The sequence below is a fragment of the Apiospora hydei genome, assembly GCF_038363865.1.
Source record: "Apiospora hydei strain CBS 114990 chromosome Unknown utg000008l_segment0_segment0, whole genome shotgun sequence".
Classification (NCBI taxonomy): domain Eukaryota; kingdom Fungi; phylum Ascomycota; class Sordariomycetes; order Amphisphaeriales; family Apiosporaceae; genus Apiospora; species Apiospora hydei.
This window is the reverse complement of record NW_027117367.1, coordinates 136550-158531: the sequence shown is the minus strand read 5'-3', so window position 1 is coordinate 158531 and position 21982 is coordinate 136550. Positions and strand designations below refer to the sequence as shown.

General features: G+C 53.4%; 10 protein-coding genes across 10 annotated transcripts; 4 read left to right on the top strand and 6 right to left on the bottom strand.

The window, feature by feature from the left end:
* Positions 1-124: 124 nt before the first annotated feature.
* On the bottom strand, positions 125-850 carry PG997_010601 (uncharacterized protein; the record flags this gene model as incomplete). Its single annotated transcript, XM_066814916.1, is given in 3 exon segments — positions 125-251; positions 329-392; positions 412-850. 3 exon segments carry the CDS (start codon positions 848-850, stop codon positions 125-127), a joined length of 630 nt encoding a protein of 209 aa, XP_066664206.1.
* A 602-nt stretch (positions 851-1452) lies between these two features.
* Positions 1453-1659, bottom strand: PG997_010600 (uncharacterized protein; the record flags this gene model as incomplete). The annotated part of the gene is made up of 1 exon (XM_066814915.1): positions 1453-1659. The coding sequence occupies one exon, from the start codon at positions 1657-1659 to the stop codon at positions 1453-1455; it is 207 nt and encodes a 68-aa protein (XP_066664205.1).
* Positions 1660-2012: 353 nt separating this feature from the next.
* PG997_010599 (Pyridoxal 4-dehydrogenase) lies at positions 2013-2788 on the bottom strand (the record flags this gene model as incomplete). The annotated part of the gene is given in 2 exon segments (XM_066814914.1): positions 2013-2359; positions 2374-2788. The coding sequence occupies 2 exon segments, from the start codon at positions 2786-2788 to the stop codon at positions 2013-2015; spliced, it is 762 nt and encodes a 253-aa protein (XP_066664204.1).
* A 708-nt stretch (positions 2789-3496) lies between these two features.
* On the top strand, positions 3497-5986 carry PG997_010598 (uncharacterized protein; the record flags this gene model as incomplete). The annotated part of the gene is made up of 5 exons (XM_066814913.1): positions 3497-3664; positions 3796-4542; positions 4605-4894; positions 4942-5328; positions 5395-5986. The coding sequence occupies 5 exons, from the start codon at positions 3497-3499 to the stop codon at positions 5984-5986; spliced, it is 2184 nt and encodes a 727-aa protein (XP_066664203.1).
* Positions 5987-7272: 1286 nt separating this feature from the next.
* PG997_010597 (uncharacterized protein) lies at positions 7273-7834 on the top strand (the record flags this gene model as incomplete). The annotated part of the gene is made up of 2 exons (XM_066814912.1): positions 7273-7346; positions 7501-7834. 2 exons carry the CDS (start codon positions 7273-7275, stop codon positions 7832-7834), a joined length of 408 nt encoding a protein of 135 aa, XP_066664202.1.
* A 2911-nt stretch (positions 7835-10745) lies between these two features.
* On the top strand, positions 10746-12913 carry PG997_010596 (fungal-specific transcription factor domain-containing protein; the record flags this gene model as incomplete). The annotated part of the gene is made up of 6 exons (XM_066814911.1): positions 10746-10856; positions 10915-11056; positions 11140-11512; positions 11565-12072; positions 12138-12662; positions 12725-12913. The coding sequence occupies 6 exons, from the start codon at positions 10746-10748 to the stop codon at positions 12911-12913; spliced, it is 1848 nt and encodes a 615-aa protein (XP_066664201.1).
* A 1436-nt stretch (positions 12914-14349) lies between these two features.
* Positions 14350-14574, top strand: PG997_010595 (uncharacterized protein; the record flags this gene model as incomplete). The annotated part of the gene is made up of 1 exon (XM_066814910.1): positions 14350-14574. One exon carries the CDS (start codon positions 14350-14352, stop codon positions 14572-14574), a length of 225 nt encoding a protein of 74 aa, XP_066664200.1.
* Positions 14575-16257: 1683 nt separating this feature from the next.
* PG997_010594 (FAD binding domain protein) lies at positions 16258-18031 on the bottom strand (the record flags this gene model as incomplete). The annotated part of the gene is made up of 5 exons (XM_066814909.1): positions 16258-16520; positions 16592-16970; positions 17039-17433; positions 17511-17730; positions 17795-18031. 5 exons carry the CDS (start codon positions 18029-18031, stop codon positions 16258-16260), a joined length of 1494 nt encoding a protein of 497 aa, XP_066664199.1.
* A 1547-nt stretch (positions 18032-19578) lies between these two features.
* On the bottom strand, positions 19579-20265 carry PG997_010593 (uncharacterized protein; the record flags this gene model as incomplete). The annotated part of the gene is made up of 1 exon (XM_066814908.1): positions 19579-20265. The coding sequence occupies one exon, from the start codon at positions 20263-20265 to the stop codon at positions 19579-19581; it is 687 nt and encodes a 228-aa protein (XP_066664198.1).
* Positions 20266-20574: 309 nt separating this feature from the next.
* PG997_010592 (uncharacterized protein) lies at positions 20575-21881 on the bottom strand (the record flags this gene model as incomplete). Its single annotated transcript, XM_066814907.1, has 2 exons — positions 20575-21409; positions 21472-21881. 2 exons carry the CDS (start codon positions 21879-21881, stop codon positions 20575-20577), a joined length of 1245 nt encoding a protein of 414 aa, XP_066664197.1.
* Between the last annotated feature and the right edge of the window lie 101 nt (positions 21882-21982).

Genomic DNA, 21982 nt, shown 5'->3' with positions numbered 1-21982 from the left:
GTGGCTGCGACCGTGACCAACCACAAGGGATTGAATATTGGCGTCACTTTCGAGCCGTTTCCTTCAATTTGACCATTCATGACGAGCTCTTCATGGTGTCTTCCCGCAGTGACTCCTGGATTACCTACTTGTTGACATGCCTGTACAGATACTTTAGCATCGCTGTGTTGCCCGCCATTAAGCATGCCGAAGCGAAGCAGGTGATGAGCATATCCGACCTGGACATCTTCTCCAGTCCTGGGTAAGGGTACCTGAGGTTACAAACAAGTATCGAAGTCAATCCATCAGATCCTCATCGCAGTAGATCTGGATGAGAGACGTGACTCACCATCCATTGTAGGAGAAGCAGTACTCTAACCATCCCCAGTAGGTGAGCATCATGCCCGCCCCAACTGCCAAGGCATCGCACACCTTGACGTTCGTGGTCCACCGGGGAGGGCTCAGAAGCATCAAGTCCAAAGTCAACGCCACGACCGGCACCACATGGAGCCCCAAGTCCGGCACGAACGGCACCTCGTGCCCGCGCGGTATCAACAGCCCCGCGGCGGCCGCGCGATTGCTCCAGTACAGCACCCCCGACGAGGAGCGCCAACGGCGTCGCGCAGAGCGCCGACAGCTTCGCCTTGAGGGAAGACAGGGTCGTACTCCATGTGCGGTTGATGTCGGCGGCGAGGCCCAACGTAAAGACGACGGTAGACAGGCTCAGGGCGATGACGGTCAGGAACTGGAAGGGGCCGCCGACGCCGCGGTGGAGGGGGTTGGTGGTGTGGGGGAGCCAGAGGAACGTCGCGGCGAAGGAGAAGAGGCCGGCAAGGTAGATGGGGAGGGAGAGGCGGGTTCGGTGCGACATAGTTGGCTTACGGCTCTTGCTCTTCTGAGGTCTTGGTGGTGGATGTGTGTCTGACATTTTGACGTGCGGTGTGGTGTTGAGAAGAAACGTGAAGTTTGAAAGAGCACTGAACTTGGGCAATTCGTTCATGAGCAAGGGGACTAACTAGATGCTTCGAAGCATCGAAGCTGACATGCGCCCCGCTATCAGCCCTAGGCACCGAGATAACTTGGCGACGGGGCGACCTACAGATGGATGGGGCTAACCCGGGGCTTCGGTCGTACTTCCGGACAGGGGGCGGACGGCACTAGACCTATCATCATGCTACTTGAAAACCTGTTTCGGCGGCCATGTCACTACCCAACAGAAGCTGAAGGTCTTATGTAACAGCAGAACCTGAATGAGTTCATTGCATTTCCAGCAATACTGACTGTCCTGACCTGGGCTATGGTATTGCCCACGTTCGAACTAGTCTGATTCTCGATACAAACTTCCCTCCGCAGCTTTCATTCCCAGGGCCCCCTCTCCTCCTTGCCAGCATGTGTGACATGGTTTCATCATTTCCTCCAGGGGATATTCCTGAACTGTCTCCCATGTTCTCCCTCCCGTACCCATATGTCTGTCTATCGGCCGATGATCCGATCCAGCGTGCTGGGAAGCTTGGCCGGGTACTGGCAGACCGGCTGCCGGCGGATGTGGCTCACCGTGGTGACTTCAAAGTAGCAGACGTCGCAGAGCGCCCTCTTGGGGTCCTGCTGGCCGACGAAGCCGTTGAGGCAGCTACGGAGGCGGCCGTGCTTAGTGCATTCGCAACTACAGGGGCGGGCCATGATGCTAAGTACTATTGATGGGATGCTAGCTATGCTGATCTTGGCTCGCTAGACTGCTGCTGAGATTGATATTGATAGAACAATCGACTGTATGGTACTGCTTACAATCGGATGGGGAACCAGGGGAGGGAGGGGGCAGGCCGAGGGTCCCCTGGAGCTGCGAGGTAAATGGTGCCAACGGCTTCATTGTTGTGGGAGTGAATAGCAGGGGAGTTGGTGATAAAGGGGTGCTTTGTTTCAAGTCACGGTTCGGACCATCTACCCGGGCAACAAGGAACCATCCCCAACAAGCACCGACAACACAATGAAAGGCGCAGTCGGGTACGTCAGTAGGACCACTAACCCATCATCAATCAGGTCATGACAAGCCCACAGTCCACATTGAGATTCTGCCCCGTCGCGGCGGAAGCCCACGGACTCGCAAAGAACAGCACCGCGCCCGCGACCTGCTCCGGCGTTGCCACGCTCCTTAGCGGCGCCGCCGCCGCGACCTGCGCGAACACGGCGTCGGGCGTGGCCCGGCTCGCGTCCGTCGTGCGCAGCAGGCCGCCGCTGACCATGTTGCAGGTGACCCCGCGCGGGCCCAGCTCGGCGGCGCAGGTGCGGGTGAAGGCCAGGAGCGCGCCTTTCGCGGCCGTGTAGTCCTGGTAGGGCACCACGGGGTTCGCGACGAGGTTGGAGCCGATGTTGATGATGCGCCCTCCCCGCCAGAACCGTCAGGTAGCCGGGAGAAGCCGGGGAGCGCGGCCTGGGTCGTGTTGAGGGCGCCGCGCATGATGCCTTGCAGCTGCTGGTCGAAGGCGGACCAGGTCATGTTGCCGAGCTGGGGGCGCGCGTCGCCGTTGAACTCGAAGAAGGGGAGGGCGTTGTTCACCACGGTGTGCACGGGCTGGCCGAAGTGCTCCTCGGCTTTCTTGAACATGGCTTCCACCTGGGCCGGGTCAGTGACGTCGGCCTGGAGCGCGATCCCATTGGGCTTGATATCAGCGGCAAGAGCTTCCGCCAGCTCGCGGTTCTGCCTGTAGTTTATGGCTACCCGGGCCCCTTCCGCGGCAAAGGCACGAGCGATGGCTGCACCAAGGCCCCTGGATGAACCCGTAACTAGAACGACCTGGTCGGAGAGCTTCATGGCGGTGCTTTGTACGTGGATGATGTGGAAATGATGTGGTTGTGCAACCGACCAGGTTCCCCAGCATCGGGGCTGGTCAATAGGGGTCCGCCATTGGCAGGTGTCCATTCCTCTTTGGTGCTAGTGAGGTGACCGGTCGTCTCTTTTCGTCTCGTTTTCGTCCCATCCCATCCTATCCCATCGCGTCTGGTCTCGTCATCCCGTCGTGTCAGCAGGATCAAAAGTCAATTCAGATCGCACGACGTGCATTAGCATGAAAAGCCAAAGTAGTACGGGCAGATGCGTGATCAACGAACAAAGTAAAGTTTGCTAGAAATGCTTGCAACCTACCGGTTTGTTTTTGTAGTCCACGCCAAGTGGTGTGGTTACGTTACCACCTGGACCTGAGCAGTACATCCGCCAGGGACCCCCAAAAACCCAGGGCGGATGGTTCCGATGATTCCGGGCCCTCTGATTGGCCCACAACCCCCTGTTGGACGAATCGGCTCATTGCCCTCCCTGGCGTCCAATTTGAAGCTCCTCCCATCTGGGCTTGAGCTCTACGTTAAGTAACAACAACAACAAAACCCCCCAGCCGATGGTCCGTCGGTGTATCTATATGATTTTGACATTGGCAACCGGGTCTAGCGGCCTCGGGGTCTCTCTGTGCTAACAGTGCGAAACCAGGCCAACAAAGCTAAAACTTAACTCTTGTCTTGTCTTGTCCCCATGGCCAAGAATCAGCCCGACGGTCACCCTCGGCACATGCGCCGCATCCTGCCTGCTCCTGTCCTGAGCAAACGTCCGCCCTCGCCCCCGCCCCAGCAGCCTCCCCCGAAAGCCAGGGCGCCCAATGTCGTGGCCGCCTGCGAGGAGTGTCGCAGGCACAAGTGCCGGGTAAGACCACCGTTCAATTGTCTCATGCTTACTTGCAAGTGCAAGCCGCTCTTCTTCCGCATCACGTGCAGCCTCCCTTGGGTACACACGCCAGGCTGGCTTTATTCCATCCGTCACATACTAACCTACAGCGGCCCCCGCCACTAGTGCTCCGGCGAAAGACCCGTCTGCGGTCGCTGTCTCAAGCGGAGCATCCACTGCCGCTACCGGGAGATTGTCACCCCGGAGACCCTCAAGCAGACCAACGACGACCTCCGGGATCGAGGCAACGCGAACGAGGAGATCCTCCAGCTGCTGAAGAACCTGCCCGACCAGGAGGCCCACGATGTCTTGGCGAGGCTGCGCTCCGGCACCAACGTCTCCACCATCGTCAACCAGGTCAAGGCCGGCGACCTCCTGCTCCAGCTGGCCGTCGCCCCCGAGACCCGCTTTCGCTACGAGTTCCCTACCGGTCCGAGATGCCGGCCGAGTTTATCGTGGACAACCCGTACCTGAACTCCACCCTCTACAAGGCGGCCTCCTTGTATCACGATAACAGCGCCTCGTCTACACTGCCCCACCATGTTGCCGCAACATCTGATCATGGAGGCAACCCGCACAAGCCGGGAACCGCAGCAGCCGAACCCCAGAGCCTCTACTTGAAGCCATTCCACGCGGCGCACATGGTCGACCCTCGGCTTTCCGATGCGAGGCCGTCTCTCTGGACCGCCGTCTGCGACGACGATGTCCTCATGAGAGATATTCTCGCCGTCTGGTTCCGGTGCGAATACCAATTCACATCGGCCTGCCAGAAGGACTACTTTCTCGAGGACATGGTGGCGAAGCGACATGACTTTTGCTCGTCGCTTCTGGTCAACATCGTCCTCGCTTATGCTTGCGTAGGTATCACCAAAGTGGAATGCATCCGCATTGGTACAGTCAGTTCTGATCAGACTTTTAGGTCTGCTATCCTCGGTTCTCCAATCGTGCCGAGTACTGGAACCCCCACACTCTGGTTTACCGCTTCCTGGCCGAGGCCAAGCGGCTCTGGGAGCTCGAGGCGGCCAAGCCGCGCCTGACCACCATCCAGGCCGGCATGTTCTTCAACGTCTTCCACAACCTCTGCGGGCTCGACGAGATCGGGCAGGCATATCGGATCCACGCCATCGACCTGGCCCATAAACTTGGTTTCTACGACGGCCCGATCACCGCCCCGAGCGAGAGGATACGGAACGGTAGGATATACACCTCGTGGGCGCTGTACAGCTGGGAAGCGTGAGTACTGTCATTGACTCCAGAGTTTGGCCTACTGCTTATACTTACATCATCCATCATCCAGACTCGTGGGCTTCTCTTTCATGCCATCCCCCACTACTCAAACAGCCACCCCACGATCCACTACCCGACCCGTTGAAAGACGCACAGTGGTATGGGGAGATCTGGCTGAAGTATCCTGCGAGCCAGGTGCTTTCCCCGGCCTACTTTGGCTACGGCTTCAAGGCGAAATGCGACTTCCGGCTCATCATGAACGAGTTTTGCCACGCCGCCTACTCGACGGGCTCGGGAGGGAGTGTCAGCCTCGACGAAGCCAACAAGCTGAGAGCACGCCTGCTCGAGTGGTACCACGGCTTATCGAGGCCACTTCTGCCCGAAACCATCGTCCTGCCGGCACATTTGCAGCTTCAGTAAGCGCTCTGCTAAAGATGCCAATGCATGAAGAAGAGAAGTGGAAGCTGACAATGGAACAACAGCATGTACTACCATAACCTAATCCTATCCATCTATGAGCCCCTGCTCGAGGTGAAGACGACCCAAAACCCCACGCCACAGGCCATCGTCGCCGAGGCCAGCCGCTACATGCAGACGCTGATCCGGCTGTACTACCTCCGACACGGGTTCGAGTCGATGGACCTATTCATCGTGATCCCGCTGGTGGACGCCGGCTTCCACTGCATCGACGACATCAACAACAAAGCCCAGAAGCTCTCTCCGGCGCGGCTCGAGGTCCTGCGGTCCACCTTGATTCTCATCGCCAAGGGCCTCCACAGCCAGCGCTCGAACCACTACCTGGCCGAGGCATTGTTCAGGGTGGTCCGGGGCCGCATGCGGCTGCAGGAGGCGGCGCTGCTGAAGACGTCGTTGCATTTCGACGAGGGCGAGGAGGAGCGGAAGGCAGGGATGGTGCAGACGGTGCGGAGTCACTGGCCCGTGAGCGTGGTGAAGAAGAAGGAGGATCTGGATCATCATATACTGGGGAACCTGGTGGAGGAATATGCGCATTTGAATGTGGAGGATGGCGCGGAGGGGGGGGGGAGGGGGGTCTTCGGGGTCGTTATCCGGTGAAAGGCAGAATGACAATGGGTAGTAGATATTTCAGCGGGATGATTGCGGCGGGGTGATTCGCTATCTTGGGTACTAGAGTAGAATGAGAGGATTGATGATCTTCACGAATCCATCAGACTTGTCAGGCTTCATCAGGTAGGTTTCATCATTGGAATCTTCCCAGGAAGGCTGCGTGTACCTACGAATCAACACATACAAGGGCATTGTGTAGCTACCTACTTGATTGCTTTCACCCAGGAATTTATGACCCTGAATACCAAGTGGCTCACTGCCTTTTTGTGCCGTTGCCTAACAATTGTGGTATTGCTGGTTTGGGGGAGGAGCCAGACAGCCTTCTAGGGATCGTGACTCACGGCCATATCGCGGATAATCGCTGGCAAACATCCATGGACTGCTCTTGGTGCCCTACCTGTATAAATGGGGGCATATGAGCAGAGACCAGACCTTGTATCAGGGACCCGGGCAACATTTCTACCAGTGCATGGACAAGTACCAAGCACCGTAGACCCTCAAGGTGAAGAATCGGTGCAGAGCGTGCCTTCCTGTATACCTATTGAGCTTTACAATTTTACCCAAGTTTCCCTCACTGCTTAGCTCCTTCCTAGCTAATCAGGTATTAAATCTTTTCCATTGTAAACAATAGGTGACTGCCAGGTGAACAGACGAAAATGCACGTAGAGTGATTCTCGTTCTGGATTAAGGGCCCACCAACCTGGCATCAAATCAGCCAGGCCTTTTTCCAAACCTACATCTCTTTTCCTGTTTCTCCTACCGGGGAGGAATCTTTTCTTCCCATCTTCATCACCATTTTCAAGTTGCCTTTCGGCAACACGTCGTGTTGCCAAAAAAAATTCTTTTCTTTATTGCAGCGCCACTGCCATTTGCCATGACATAGGCATCCCGTTCGCCTGGGTTCTTTTCGCGAGACCTCCGGTCTTCGCATATTCATTTTCTTTGGGCACCGCAGCCCATCTGCCGTGGGCATTTGGCAGAGGTCTTCGTCACTTGAATTTTTCATTGTGATAGCACCAGGTAAGCCAGCCTACATGCAGTGTATCCCCTGCTAGACTGCCTTTACGAGTACCCAAGTCACATCTTGAGTACCTACGGTTGGATTGACCTACATATATTGACATTTGCAGTCTGCAATAAGATGCCCGAAGTATAGCAAGGCGGCATGGTATTGCCTGCCACAACTCAACCTTCTCAGGGAGTGGATCCTCCCTTCACACGCCCTGTCGGATACAGCTTCGTTTTTGGCTGGGATAGAAAGCAAGCAGCGCATGATGCAAGGCGTGTCGCGTTTCGTCCGAAGCGCCGTCGAGATCGAACCAACATATTCCCACACGTGCTTGTTTACGTGAGTGGCGAGCGGCTGTTGGGCGTTCCTTGTCCTCTGCCGGAAAATTCAATGGCAACCGCGTGCAGCATCCGGTTCAATGTAAGTTTACCTGACTGCTTTTTTTCTTTCTTTTGGCTGTCCACAAGGTGCTAACCACTGCACTTCAACACAGGTATCGCTACCTACAGATCCCAACAGCACCAACTATCTTGGACTGCGATTCTTGTTCCCCAAAGGATGCCACTGGTCCACGAGGATCCAGCAGCAAAAGTGAGACCAACCTAGAGGTCGAATTGATTTTCCAAGCTCGGCAGTACAACATCACGTACCAAAGCCCTATGGATCCTGCCACGATGCCCATTGGCATCAAGACACTGGCTAGCAAACGACAGTACAGCCTCTGCAAGATCCAACCCTTGAACAATACCAAGCCTCTCGTTCTTGGCTTCCCTTCCAAGGATGCTTCAATGGTGGCCGAGTTCTTCGTTCCTGGTCGCGATTCATGATCGGGCAATGGGACATGTTGCGCGGTAGTGCCGCGAGGCTGTTCTTGGACGTCGTGAGTCGAACCTTTCGTCCGAATGTTTTACTTGCTTGCTAACCTACTTCTACTAGATTGAGACACGACGCGGTAACTTCAAACGAGATGGAGATATCCAGAACTTGGAAGTTGGATGAAGAAGGCTGCCAAGTCTTCAAACCCCTACATGGAAGGAGACAACATGAAAAGAAGCAAGAAGTGAAAGAGGCAGCATGGAAAGAGGCAATGGCACTTGCTTGGGAAACAGACAGAAGATCAATTGAGGACATCGATGGAAAATCCACCAATGAGTCTATTCAATACTTCGTAGCCCGTCGTGACATGTAGCTGCAATCCTGTATGGGACATGGAGCCAAGTGACCAATTCATTGCCTATCTTGTCTACGACCGGCCGTACATCTCCTGCAAGACCCTCGCCGTCGTGGACGTGTGACAAGTACGACTGCAGCCGCCCGTTGTCGCCATTTCCTTGCGGCAAGAGATCCTGTCTCATCTAGATGCTATCTTGCACCCGCTGCTTCGACAGCGGCTGGTCCGTTAGGGATGCTCGGGCTGTTGTTCGTCAGGACCAATCGCAACTTTGAAGTAAGGAAACGGTCGCCGGCAGGCGGAAACGCTGGGATTCGCTGCCATCAGTGGCGTATCAGCATGCAGCGTGGTGGTTCAAAAGATCGCCATCAGAAAGCCAAATCTCTAGACGGGAAACCCATATTGAAAACACTCCAGCAACGGACTCCATGGATCTTGCAATCAGCAACTCACTGTAATGACCAAGGCAGCCGTTTTTCGCATAATCTACGTACTTATTCTAATTCGTCCGGATTGGTAAGCATATACGCGGCACTGCTTGCGTCCAACAAGTTCTCATTGCTCTCGATGATGATGTTGGCGCCGCTTGTGAATGAAGAGGGAAATTCCTCATCCGCTTAAGCGTTACACGGTCCCTTCAAGTACATATGCATCGATTTCGACTACTTTTACAGATGGGCCCATCGGGCCTATTTTCAGATGAACCGGTGGAGTGTCAGATCCGGGCCGTTGGGAGCTCCTGTCTGCGTTTCGTGTCCGAGGCGAAGCAACATGGTGATCAGCCTCAAGCCGATAGGGTAGTTACACACGTTGTTTCCAAAAGTGCAGCCCACAGAGCTGATGGACTATGCGTCCATTCAGTATCGTGGCTGAGACGTCCCGATCCCCTGGTTGCCGGATATGGGCATTTGTTAAAAACTCCGAACCGAGCCGTGGTGGTGTTTTGTTGGCTGCTGCGTTGTGTATGTATGCATTTGGAGAGCATAACTCGGACACACACACACACACACTTCTTCGCATGGGAGGAATCTCACTGCAGCTGGCCTCGCCGACTTGGCGGGCAAAGAATGCTACCCAAACGCATCATCGTGACGATGGTCTTTATCTCCGTCACGGAATCAAGACGAGCATGATACTTTACGACGATGCAAGAAAGGACCCAAAGACCGTCTTACAGGCACCAAAGTGTCGCTCGCTACGGATTTCCGGGGTTTCGCGAGTCCAGTACGCAAGTGGTTCGATCTTGCCTGGTCCATGCAGGAGCTACGGTATTCTCAAAATACTATCCATCCCCTGGGCTTTTAGCTTCTTGCACCCTTGTATAAGAGTCCCCCTGTCCGAGTAAACCCATGCGTCCGTGTTACCAGTTCCTAGTTCGAGCTCTCTCATAGCCACTCGGGTAAAATTTCCTTTTGTCCAATGATTGACTCTATTTTTATGTTCAGGTGGGACGTTTGACAAGACGAGACAGACTCAAAGGAATCCTAATGTGATTATGTCGTGTGATATTTCGTCTGACACATGAAAGGGTCCCTAACGCGCTATAGGTCTCCGAAGGCTCGCCTCTAGACGACAGCAATAAGACATCCGCTTCCCGGGGGGGGCGAAAGGACCTAGATAGAGAGATCAGAAGCTCCAGAACGTGGACTTGAGCTCGACATACCGTACAATAACTAAGCCCCAAAGATCAAAAGGTAATTTAAAGCAATCTTGCCAGCTAGGCACCATACTAGGGAGACACGGACATGGGCATGGGAATGGCCATGGGCAAGGACATGGATGCTCGTCGCGGCCGGGTTACCGGGGCCACCCCCAGTCTGCTGGCGTCTACCTTGCTGTTGGCAACCAACCAATCCCAGAACTGCCGCGCTTCTCGATTACCCGCGCTCGCCATGCAGCCAGCTGGGATTGTTGATTGGCCGAGCAGCCGCGACCATCGGCTTTCAAGCCAAAAGAAGGCACAAGCCAAGAGTTCTTGGGGACCCCCCGCAGATAACTTGACGAGTACATGGCACGGAAGCAAGGAGCTGCTGTTGGCTGCAGTCCCTGATTTCTCAATGTCACCTAACAATTTATCAACGCCACCTTTCTATCCAGTGACAGCAGCGCTGAGGGCGTTTTTGCCGCGTCAGATCAAAACTACAGCGCAGAGATGCAATCGATGCATACTGCAGCTGGTTTAACGATCAGCCAACTTGACTGGCAAACGCAGACGCCGGGCGCACAACATGACGAAACAGCACCGCCAATCGGGGGATTCCCCACAAGGAGAAAAGCCTCGGTCCTTTGCTCATGCAGTTCCAGGGCCTGCTGCTCTCTCGGCCCGTGCTTACTTCGCCGACCTGGGAAGGGAGAGCACCCCGGGCATCGTTCGATTCGCTTGTCGCAGTTCTAAGCGCTCGGCGGCTCGCGGCTAGGCAGTCACACTCTCTTTCTCTGATTTGTATAAGAAGAAATGCATCATCCCGAGCGTCTGGTACTATACGGTCTAGCTCTGGCTTCGCTGTGTTTCAGAACCCGCCTTTCGGTTGTATCTATTTCAAGAAGACCATCACAGTCTATCCGTCATGACAACGATCAATGTGGCCTCCCCGACACCGACGCCACCACGCCATCGTCGGCAGTCGTCCCAATCCCAAGGTGCTCCGAGGTCGTCGCGGCAGCAGCCGGGCTTGGCTGTAAGTGTTAAGATTTCAATCTGGTGGGATATCTGGAACGAACTAACTGGCTACATAGTGTGAAGAGTGCCGCAGACGGAAGCTGCGCTGCGACAGAAAAACTCCCTCTTGCAAATCCTGCTTCGAGACAGGCGTTGTCTGCGTCATGCCGGCCACCGCTCCACCTCGAGGGCCCAAAAGGGGGCATCTGAGATGTCTGCGTGAGCGTATTGGTGGGTGTCCCGATCAATCTATACAACGTCGTCGAACCAGTAAAGCTCAACTCGTTTTTGTCAAACAATAGCGGCCCTTGAGTCTCGTTTAAAGGAGCAAAACGAAACGGCATGGTCACACCATTCGCACACCGAGAGCGAAGACGGCAGCTATCGAGATCCTGCGAGTCCTCCAGCCCTCTCTGGGCATCATCGGGATTACTCAAGCGACAGCCTCAATACCGTGCCGATGAGCATAGGCATGCCAGCGACTCCGTCCCAATCAACGGCGACGCCACCTCCGACTAGCATAACCTGGGCGAGTCCCATGATCGACCCTTCATTGATGTTCATGGATGACACCATGGACGGTAACTACTTCAGTTTGCAGTCGCACACTCCGAACTTCAACGAGATGGCGGTCCCAGTAGGCCTTCACCTGACGCCACTGGTGTGTACTGATCTGTAAGTCACGAAACTCTGACTTAAAGCCCGCAAGTAGCTAACAGAACGAAAGTGACCAGTTGTACTTTGACCGCGTCCACGTGTTTGCTCCCATGATACACAAGGATCGGTACCGGTCCTGGACCAAGCAGATCGACAAACCCAAGAGACAGCTCTGCCTCCAATACGCTATGTGGACCATGGCGGCATCCCTCTCCAGTCAGTTCCAGATGGTCCGTGACGGGCTGTATTCCGAAACTCGTCGGCTTTTGGACGCTCTCGAACTAGAACCGACCGAATTTGGGACCCTTTCGCTTGATTATGCGCAGGCATGGATTCTGATTGCCATCTACGAATGGACCATCAACGACTGCAACCGCTTTCTCATGAGCGCGGGACGGGCCTTCCGGTCTATCCAGCTGCTGCGCCTCCATGAATTGGACTGCTCACCTACTCCGACACCCTGGACGGGGGACTGGGTCGAGTTGGAGTCTGCGCGCCGTACGTTTTGGGTCGCGTTCGATTTCGACTGCTTCACGGCCATCCACAATGGACTGCCGCTTACGTTCAACGAGCAAGAGGTGAGAATGAAGCCAGAGACTGACCTCGGAAAAAGGTAGATGCTGACACGATGTTCTCTTGCCAGATACGCACGCGCTTGCCAGTGCCCGAGAGCCAGTTCTTGGCGGGAAGGAGTCCCGTGACCATGCCCTTTCTCGATGAGATAATGGCGAGCTGCGACAGTGCAAGGGCCTCACCGACCTGCGACTTCCCGACCTCGCCACTCGTCGAGTGCATCTTCGCGGCCAGCCTCTGCGGACGCAATGTTACGCACAAGCAGCGATCTCTGGTGGAACAGTGCCGCGGCGAGGTGGTTACTGAAGACTTCTGCCGCCGGCACCAATCGCTGGATGCGCTCCTGACGTCCCGTATCAAGAGCCTGGGGGCCGCTTGCGGGCAAGACTTCTCTTTGCTGACCGACCCCTCGCTGATATTCGCGGCACTGGTCGCGCACATGAACGTGCTCTTCCTGCGAGAGGTGATCGACTCAATGATGCTGGAGACGGAGATGTCACATGCGCTACGTACCCAACAAGAGCAAAAGGCATTCCTCGCCGCAGAGCAGATGGGCAAACTCGCGACGGCGGTGAGCAATCTGGACCGGTTTCAGGTACGTTGCGCCATCCATTCCTTCCATTACTTCGTGAGAATACAGCTAACACTGCTGTGCAGAGCCATTTCTTCACTGCTATCCCGCTGTCAATGGCGGCAAGGTTCTACATGTTACACTCGGTCCCAGAGGGAGACTGCAGTCCACATCTGCAGACCATATGTGCCATTTTGCAAAACATCACGGGCATCAACAGCAACTTGTCAAATGGCTTTCAGCTTTCTTCGGTTCCGCCCCTGGAAGGCGTATAACCTTAAGGGGATAGAAAAAGGGGCAACAAAAAGGGGAAGCTGGTTGGTTATAAATGGGAACTTGGAAACGGGGTTTACGGGGGAACTAGGAGTACGGGTGCTTTAGGCAATACTATCATCATCGGATGTGGTTGGTGTTTGGATTATTTGGAATAGCATCGGAGTTACTGGATATCAATGCAGCTTATAAGCTCGACACCCTGTCAATGCCCCCCTTAGATCAGACGATTATACAGCCCCTGAACCACATTAATCGTATATAAAGGGGGTTAAATCTTTTTTAATCTAAAAGTTAAACATACTAATTTAAACCTCTTTTCTTCCTTTTTTAACACTATTATGCTTAATAAAGAAGAGCGTATCTAGCAGGCGATCTAGGACGTCCTAAATGGATACTCCCTCAACCAAGCCTATAGGAGGAATAACGTTGCGAAGCGTACCTTTCGCCGCCGGATTTAAAGGGGTCGAAACCGGCAGGAGTCCGATGAGGACCGGCAGTTGTTCACGCGTATTGAGGAACGTTTTCAGCCCACTAGGCCCTTTTCTAAGCTGGTTTAGGGTACGCACCGACGCACCGGCTATTCCGTATATACGCCTAACGCTTTTTAATTACGAAGGGTAACCTTTATACCCTCGAATCGAAGTGGCTACTTCGATTTTTACGTCGTTATAAAGTAGTGAAGTCCGTGCGGTTTCGAGCGATGGATTTCCGGCGTTTCGCATATATATCGGACGGGGCCGTGCAGCTGTTCTTTAACCGGTTTATTAGCCCATAGATCGCAAGGATCCCACTACATTTACGATTGAACGCCGATAAGGTAGGAACTTTTATAACGATCGAGGGGGCTCTTTCGTCATCGAACCGGCTAAAATTAAAAGTTTAATAATAAATAACTCGGCTAATCGCGAATAGGCCACCGTTTTAAAAACTATTAACGCCGTCGGCGATACTCTCCCCCATTAATAATCTTTAAAGGCTAGTCGGTTTAGTAATAGTGGTTCCTCGTCGATAATAATAAAGTTAACGCCCCTTATAAAGACTAAGCGTTTAAAGCCTCCTTTAAAGGCTAGACTTCTAACCCTATCGCCGTTAAGTAGCTTAAAAAAATCTTTATCCCCTAGACCTAGCCGGTTAACTTTTTACAATAAAGACTCCTTATTTTAAATAGCCACGGTAATTATATTACCAAGGAATTTATATTAACGGCTTTAAAGGCTAAGGTCTAATTTCTCTACCTACCCCCTACAGTAGCCACATCCTTTAGCCTTTAAATATAAACTGTTTCGCCTACTTAAAAAAGAGGTTCCGGCGAGAGCTAAAGTTAGCGTATGCCCTTTCCAATAATAACTACGTCCGGAAAAAGGACTTCTTACAAGCCTAGGCTAAAGCCCGGAAAATCGGCTTATCACTTACACATATCGCCAAGGGCTGGTCCATGACCGGGCTCTGGCCCGTTAATATCCAGAAGCCGATAAACAACCGGCTCCGGAGGTCCGCCACGCTCCGAGCTGTCGACGAGGCCTTAGCGGCCGAGGAGGCGAGCCGGCCGCCGGAACCGGAGCTCAAAAGGATCGAGACACGTAAAACCGGCCGGCAGTTAAAGGATTTCGGAGTTGCCTACCTCGGAAAGGACGTCGTCGGCGGTGATTCAATACGCTAGCTCCTATGGGCGAAGTTCGGGAAGAGTATCGACGATTTAACCTCTCGAATCGGCCGGCTAAAGTATGAAAAAGCCGGTCTAGAGGCCGATCTAGAGAAAACGAGGGCTCAAAAGAGAAAGAAGGTCGATAAGGACCCCAATGAGGGCTTCGTATCGTTAGCAGATATCAGGCAGGTCCAAGCCGATATATAGGAGGGCCGGCCAAGGAAGAGGCCGAAAAAAGGCTGCAAAAGGGCCAGCAATTGATCAAAATCGAGCCGATCGTAAAGGAGATTCAATTCGCGTTCACACGCGTTAAATTGTGTATTTAAATAAAGTATGTGTTAATTAATTAATTAATTTATTGCTGCATTGGCTCATTTGCCCATCAAATTTAGGGGGGCATTGACAGGGTGTCGAGCTTAACACGAACCTCGACCGCATCGGTGCGTTTCCAAGTTTACGCAGTTCATCTGTCACATGTAAAGCATTTTCCCTCGGAACGACTGGACCGCTCAGCTGGGAGTGGTGTGCATTATGTAGCAAACAAAATCTTCGGGTTACATTCGCCTGTCACACTTATGCACGGGAGACCTTGAGTTGGGTATGCTGGACGTAGGCCCGGGTTTGGAGTATCTAACCATGGACCAATAGGCCAGTTCAGCTAGGCGAAGAAGCGCGTCATCTAGCAAACACGAACGCTCTTCGGGTCCGGCATTATGCGCAAAAGGTCCCAACTTGCTGCTGTGCCCAACTGTCGGTCATGATCTCTCCGATGGTGTGTCCCTCTGCAGCTTCCCAGCCAGGGCTGCATCCGGGTGTAACCCTGGACATCGGAGTTTCCCCAGAGCTGGAAAGTCAGGCTGAGATCTCTTTGCGGGAAGTATGGTGGTAGGCAACCCCAGTAGGCAAGGGGGTTGGATGGATTACGCGCAGCCGAACGAGAAACGGGCCGCTTACGATTTACATCATCCAACAAAGGAGGGTAGTGTTGGTTGCACCTCTCGGCGATAAAAGTTTATTTCCACTGCTTGATCTGCCAGTAGGATAAAGCAATGAAAGAACTCATCAGTTTACCTAACGCTGATGATCCCACACCATGGATATCAACGACCTCCGGGAATATTCAGTCTATTGCACCACATGTGTGTGTTGAGTTTGCTCGGTTTTAGGTCACTTGCTTCTGCTGGCCTGCGCCGGTGTGAGTCGAAAAGCAAAAAGAACAAAAGGTAAACCCCACGGGCTGTATTACTCTAAATAACAAGTCCCTAGCCAGGAGTTAGACCTGTCCCCTGAAATCTCAACAGAGACATACCAGCGCATAAGATCGTGATCACAGGGCCACAAGTTAGAGAGCAAGCACTTACAAGTAGTATATTTTCACTAGTTGCTACTAGCAAGGGCTTAAGCAGTGCCGGGAGTCTAACAATCTACTAGAGGAGTCATCAGCTTATTGAGAACGTGTACATCTATTACGTCAAAATTTCCAACCAAGAGGAGTATCGAATCACGTCTTTGGTAGTATAGTGGTCAGTATGCGAGCTTGTCATTGGATTTCCAATGTCTTGTGTGTGATAGTAGTATGAATTGTATTAAATATCAACTTTCCTCCCGGTGATTGTTAAATGCAAGTCCCAAACGCCTCCGAGTAACAGATTCAAAATAACCTCATAAACGCCATCTCCAGAAAGTCCTGGTAAAACCCTAATATGGCTGTCCTCTTATGATATAAGGCTTTCCGGAGACGGGGAATCCGGGCCCGAACCTGTTCTGGGGATCGTACTTCTGCTTGAGCAGCCTCAGCCGGGAGAGGCTTGGACCGTACCACGCCTCGGGGCTCTCGTCCCCGTGGGCATAGTTGACGTAGACCTGGGGCGAGGCGAACCCGCTCGTCCTGTAGATGGCGTCCCGGAGGGGCTGGTAGAACTCGCGGACCTCGACGTCGTGGTTGGGGCCGTCGTAGGTGGCTTTCATGAGGCTATACCGAATTATGTTAGTGACAAGCTACAGGGAGGGGATGATGCTGTCCTCGACTTACACCAACGTCCCAATATCTCGCCAGGGTAAGCACCCCGGTCTTCCGCGGGGACCTGTTGCGTCACCTTGGCATTGTACCGCTGGAGGATGATGGACCCCTTGAACCACGGCCGCGCCGCGCTCCAGTCGGTGAACTTGGCCAAGACGGACGCCCACGTATCCGGATCGGTCTGCCTGATCCCGGCCGAGAAATGGGTCGTGTACCGCCCGCGCACGCAGGCTTTCGCAAACGTCTGGCCGAAGCCGGCCGCCTGGGTCATTCCGTTCCAGCCCAGGGTCTCGTTCCGCCAGTGGATCGGCTTCAGGTCCACCAGCTTCTGCAGGTACGGCCGCGCGGCTTCGTAGGAGCCGAAGTAGTAAGCGCTCACCGAGATGGTAGGCTAGGAGACGGTGTTAGCATTGCTCTCCAAGCTCGCAGAATTCAGAACTTGGATTTTCGTCAACTCACCATTTTGGCCACATGGTCGTAACTGAAAGTGACAGACACAGCCATCTCCCTTGGAAAGACCTCATCCGAGTCCCAGTCCTTCAGCAGATTCAGCAGCCCCAGCTGGGCGTCGGAATCGAACCGGAAGTCGGCGTTGACGTGCTCGCCGCGGTTGGTCGCGTCGTAGACCGCGTACGTGGCCCGCGTGACGATGCCGAAGTGGGCGCCGGCGCCGCGCACCGCCCAGAAGAGGTCCGTGTTTTCTGTTTGGGAGGCCGTGACGACGTCGCCGCCGGGCGTCACCATCTCGACGGAGCGCAGGGAGTCGATCATGAGGCCGTGCAGGCCCTGCATGGGGCCGACGCCGGCGCCGAGGGTGGCGCCGATGGCGCTGACGCAGGGGGAGTTGCCGGTGGCTTTATAGGCGATAAGGTATCAGCATAGTTTGCGATGCCTGGAGCCTCTGGTATTTCCCAGAGTCCGGGGTGAGCACTTACGGATTTCCTTTCCGGCCCTGTATAGGAGTCGGCGAAGTCGGCTAGGACGTTGGCGGCGCCTACCGTTACCAAGTTCTTCTCCACATCCAGGTCAATCGTGTTGAACTTGCTTAGGTCGATGTCAATGGCGTTTTGGACGCGGGCGAATCCTGTGCTGATGCCGTGCCCTCCTCCGGTGGCCATGTAGCGGAGGTTCTTTTTGTTGAAGGATTTCACCTGTTTATGGTGAAGATTAGTAGCAGCTCTGACATTCGAAGGACTTCACGGGGTGGTGGCTGACCATAGTTGACAGGTCTTGGACATTAAGTGGCTGGACCGCAGAGATATAGCCGGGATTGGCAAAGCTGCTGTGTCTCTGGGTGAACTTAATCGGGAATTCAGGGTCCGGTAACGAGAGGTACTCCGTTCCAGGAGCAACATAAGGGCCGATGGTGCTGTTAGCGACAGATAGGCGCTTGGCCGGGATGGCAGACGCCAGAGCCGATGCGGCCAATGAGAGCTGGAGGAGGAGATGCATGATGGGGTAGCCGATAGTCAAGAGAATGCAATGATGTTTGTCGAGATGGTATTCGCCCAATGCTGGAATATCGAAGATCTTGCCTTCTTTTAATACCAACTTTCGTACCCCCTGCACTGGCCCGGGTCTCCGGGAGGTGAGGCGGAGCTGGGCTTGGCCGGGCCAACATCGTCCGCTCGGGGTTTCTGCCGGAGTTACCTGCGCTGACTACCACAACACGGACTATACCTGGTCAGTGAACACAAATAAGCATTCTGAAACGGACAAAGCGGTATGAACGTGAGATAAGCATAGTATTAGAGTCTACAAGCTTCATGGGCCTGGAGGACAACCATGTCGGCACTCAGGGGTTGGAGTTGTGTAATCCTTTTTCCCGGATCAACCAACCACTTCACATATCAAGAATTAGCCCAACGGTACAGATCAATGTAGTTTCTATAGTGAGCGGTAGCCCCGATCTTGGGTGGCATGGCCCTTGGGGTCACTTCGTCGAGCGCGGACTTTGTCCTGGAAGGGGATGCGCTGGCAATGTGCCGGCGATGACCCTTCTTTGGCTTCGGACTCCACGCATAGAGACCGGCCCGGTCTATGTATTTTGCGCCTCAGGGACGGGACCACCTACATAATCAGTACATCAGGTCTTGATACATAGTGTTTGTGGTTCTTAGGTGGCTCTTTCGTCAGAAACACAGCCATGTCGACGCACGACATCTGATGAATTAAGTAAAAAAGCTGGAACCATTACAAATTAATACCTATGAGTTCAATTAATCGACTAACAGAGTAGTAAACAGCATCATACAAGACTCTCATCACTGAAAAGAGCCGCATGTCCACTTCTTATACTGTATCCTCTTCCTGGCAGATGTATTGAAAGCAGTCCAAACAAATTGCTTGGACAAGGAATAGCCATTAGTTCTTTTACCTGACCTTCGTTGAAATACCGCCTGATAGGGACCCAAGAAGATGTCTCAACATACCCTCCGGAGTGTGGTGCCACTGTCTTACCATTGATCATTCCCCGTTTTCTTGGTGAGAGATGTCTTTCCTCCGGTAGAGACTCGGTGTAGACTGATACCTTGTGGCTCAGACGCGATCCATGTCTTAACAAAGCCTTGGTGATTGCAAGGTATTCATTCCGGATACCTTCATCGTGATGCCACTCCAAGCGACTTATAAACTCTGCCCAGACTGTAGTAGAGCCGAATTTTTCTTTCGGCGAAGCGCCTCTTGAGGGCAACAGTTGGACGGTGTCAAGATAAGGGGCAACGTCCTTGGTCAGAGGTGACAGTGCATAGTCAAGTAAAGGCCTGTTTGGAGTAATGGGTTCTTTCCGTCGCCAACGAAACGCCGATTCCTGGTCATTTAATCTTTTCGCAGATGTTGACAGCCCAGTCGACATTTTGCGTTCAAGAAAGCTGCTGTGACCACTTTGTGCTGCCAGTCCTGCGAAGACTAATTCTTGCCTGGGCCTCGTGTATTCCCTGCCCCAATCATTCTTTTTGCCAATTTCATGGCGAAGGTCTTCAGCTATCTCGAGTAGGTCATCAACCGCGGCCTGTGTTGCCCCCGGCTAGCAGCATTCCGGGTATAGAAGAATAGCTCCTCAAAAGCCTGTGGAAATATGGCCGCTCCATGTCATCAAATTTGGCAAATTTGATTTGGGATACGGCTGCCGTCGCCGAGGCCATGGACAAAGCAATATCGCTGCCCATGTTAGCGTCGAAGAAATCTTTTGCTTTCTGGGACTTTCCTAAGAAGTCCCAGACTGTTCGATGGAGAAAGTCCACCCTGGCTGTTCGACGGAAAAAGTCCGTCATTATCTTGGAGTGATGGGACTCAGCGTCGCCCGAAAAAGAAGCCAGTCTGTCATTGTCGTCCCAGTTGACTTCGCCGTCCGTTGCAACTTCAAGCAAGCCCTTGGTTCTACCGTTCACTTGTCTCCGCATCTTTTCGCAGCAGCTTGCTACACTATGGAAATCTAGTAGCGTGTAGGAGGAGTCAAGCCTGGGTGCCTGATCTTGAATGGTCTCATCTAGGAAGTGGTAAAACATCAGAAAACGAGGTTGATCTGCTTCAGTGGCGATCTTCAAGGTTGCCGCAGCCCGGTCTCGATACGCTGAGGGAATAGACTTGAGCATATGACCAAAGAAGTCTTCCAGGTCCTCGGGGAAACTCGTAAGTTGCTTTTGTAAAGTTTTCACCGAGTCGTGAATCGTAAAGCCGTCAAGCATTATCTGAACGACAAGCCGAACCCAAAGAAAAAACCCCTGGACTCGATCCACCACTTCCGATATCAAGCCCGAGTAGTTCGGATCGTTGTCCATGAGCTTTGAGAACTGTCCATGGCGTTGAAAGTGGTCGCTGACATAGTTGTAAATGTCGTTCCGGGTCAGGTCCTCTAGTTTGAGGCTTTTGGACGGAGTGTGACCGTATATATCCACAAACTCTTGCCAGGGTCGACTCGCCACACACAACTTGATCTTGTCGGATATTTCCAGACGGTGTAGGGCATTGGTCAGGTCCCTAAGGCTTCTGTGATCTTAATCCTTGAATTCGTCCAAGCCGTCGATAAAAAAGCAGAATTTGACGTTCTTGTTCTGTTGGAGAATGATTCCATAAATCTTGAAAAGCATCTCCAGATCCCAATCCTCGTCGTACGAAATCGGCACTGCAACTTCGGGGTCGCTGGTGATGCTTGGTATCACGCCTGGAATCTGGCGTAACATCTCAAAGAGCAAGGTTCGGAGAAGACCCTCGAGAGACTTCTGCAACCGGGATCCAGCGTACCAAAAGTAGAATGTCGGTTCGAACAATTGGTCTTGTTTCGCCCAAACTACGAGATGCCTCCTCACAGATACCTGTTCGCAGACAAACTTCATGAAAGTGGATTTCCCGGAGCCAGGCTTGCCGTGTATCCAGAAGACCCCATCGCCGCTGCGTAACCACGTGATGAAGTCCACGCACGAGCTTGGCCGCCCTCCTTCGGCACTGGGACTGACGAGCCATTCGAATGTACGCGCATGGGGTTTCTCGATCTTTTGTTCACGCGTGGATATGCTAGTGAAGTGCAATTTCTTCAGCAGTTGCTGGCTCGAGCTGGCCTCCATGCCTTTCACTCTGAGATTGTCCATGGCGCTGGCAAGACGTCGCATCTGATCCGATAACTTGGCAACCACGGCAGGGCTCAGCTCATGCGACTGGTGTTGCTGGAAGTATTTCTTCATCTGTGCCGGCGAGCTCTCTTCCACAAGCCTCTCCAGTACTGCCTCGATGTCACATTTTAGAAAAGAAACTTCATCTTTAGTAGCGATCCCGAGGCTGGTATGCGCGATCTGCAGTTCTCGTATATCGCGACCCAGACCAGACACTTGGTTGCTTGACAAAACGAGGTAATGAGTTAGCATACATTGTATATTCTTAAGTGAAGGAGTACGTACAACAGGAGTTCCTGTATGTGTGCAGATATCCGCGTTTGGTCCTGTGAGATCTTGTCCGTCAATTGTTCGACCCTTTTCTTGGATCGAACGCCGTGGAGCGCGACCAGGAAAGACTTCCACCTAGTCTTGTCGCCTTTGACTCTCAACTTCTCCAGTCCCCTCAAGGGCTCCTGGGCGATCTCGTCACACTTTTGCACCAGGCCCTGCAGCTCGGGAGTCGCGTTGGGGATGGCAGCAATCCTTCCATTGTGGTGCCGGACGTCCTTGGTGATTGCATCCAAGAACTCGGCCTCATTTGCGACACCAGCACCCGATGCATATATCTCGTTTGCACCAGTTAGCAACTTCCAGGTGAAATCGACGAACGACACGATGTTGCTGGCCAAGCCGAGAGCGGCCAGGGCCTCCATGGCTGGAAAATGTGACTCAGTCAGCGCAGAGCCTGCCTGGTCAACCCATCTGGACGCTATCGAGCTGTATAGCCTCTCCAGCAGGCGCCAGCTAGCGTGTC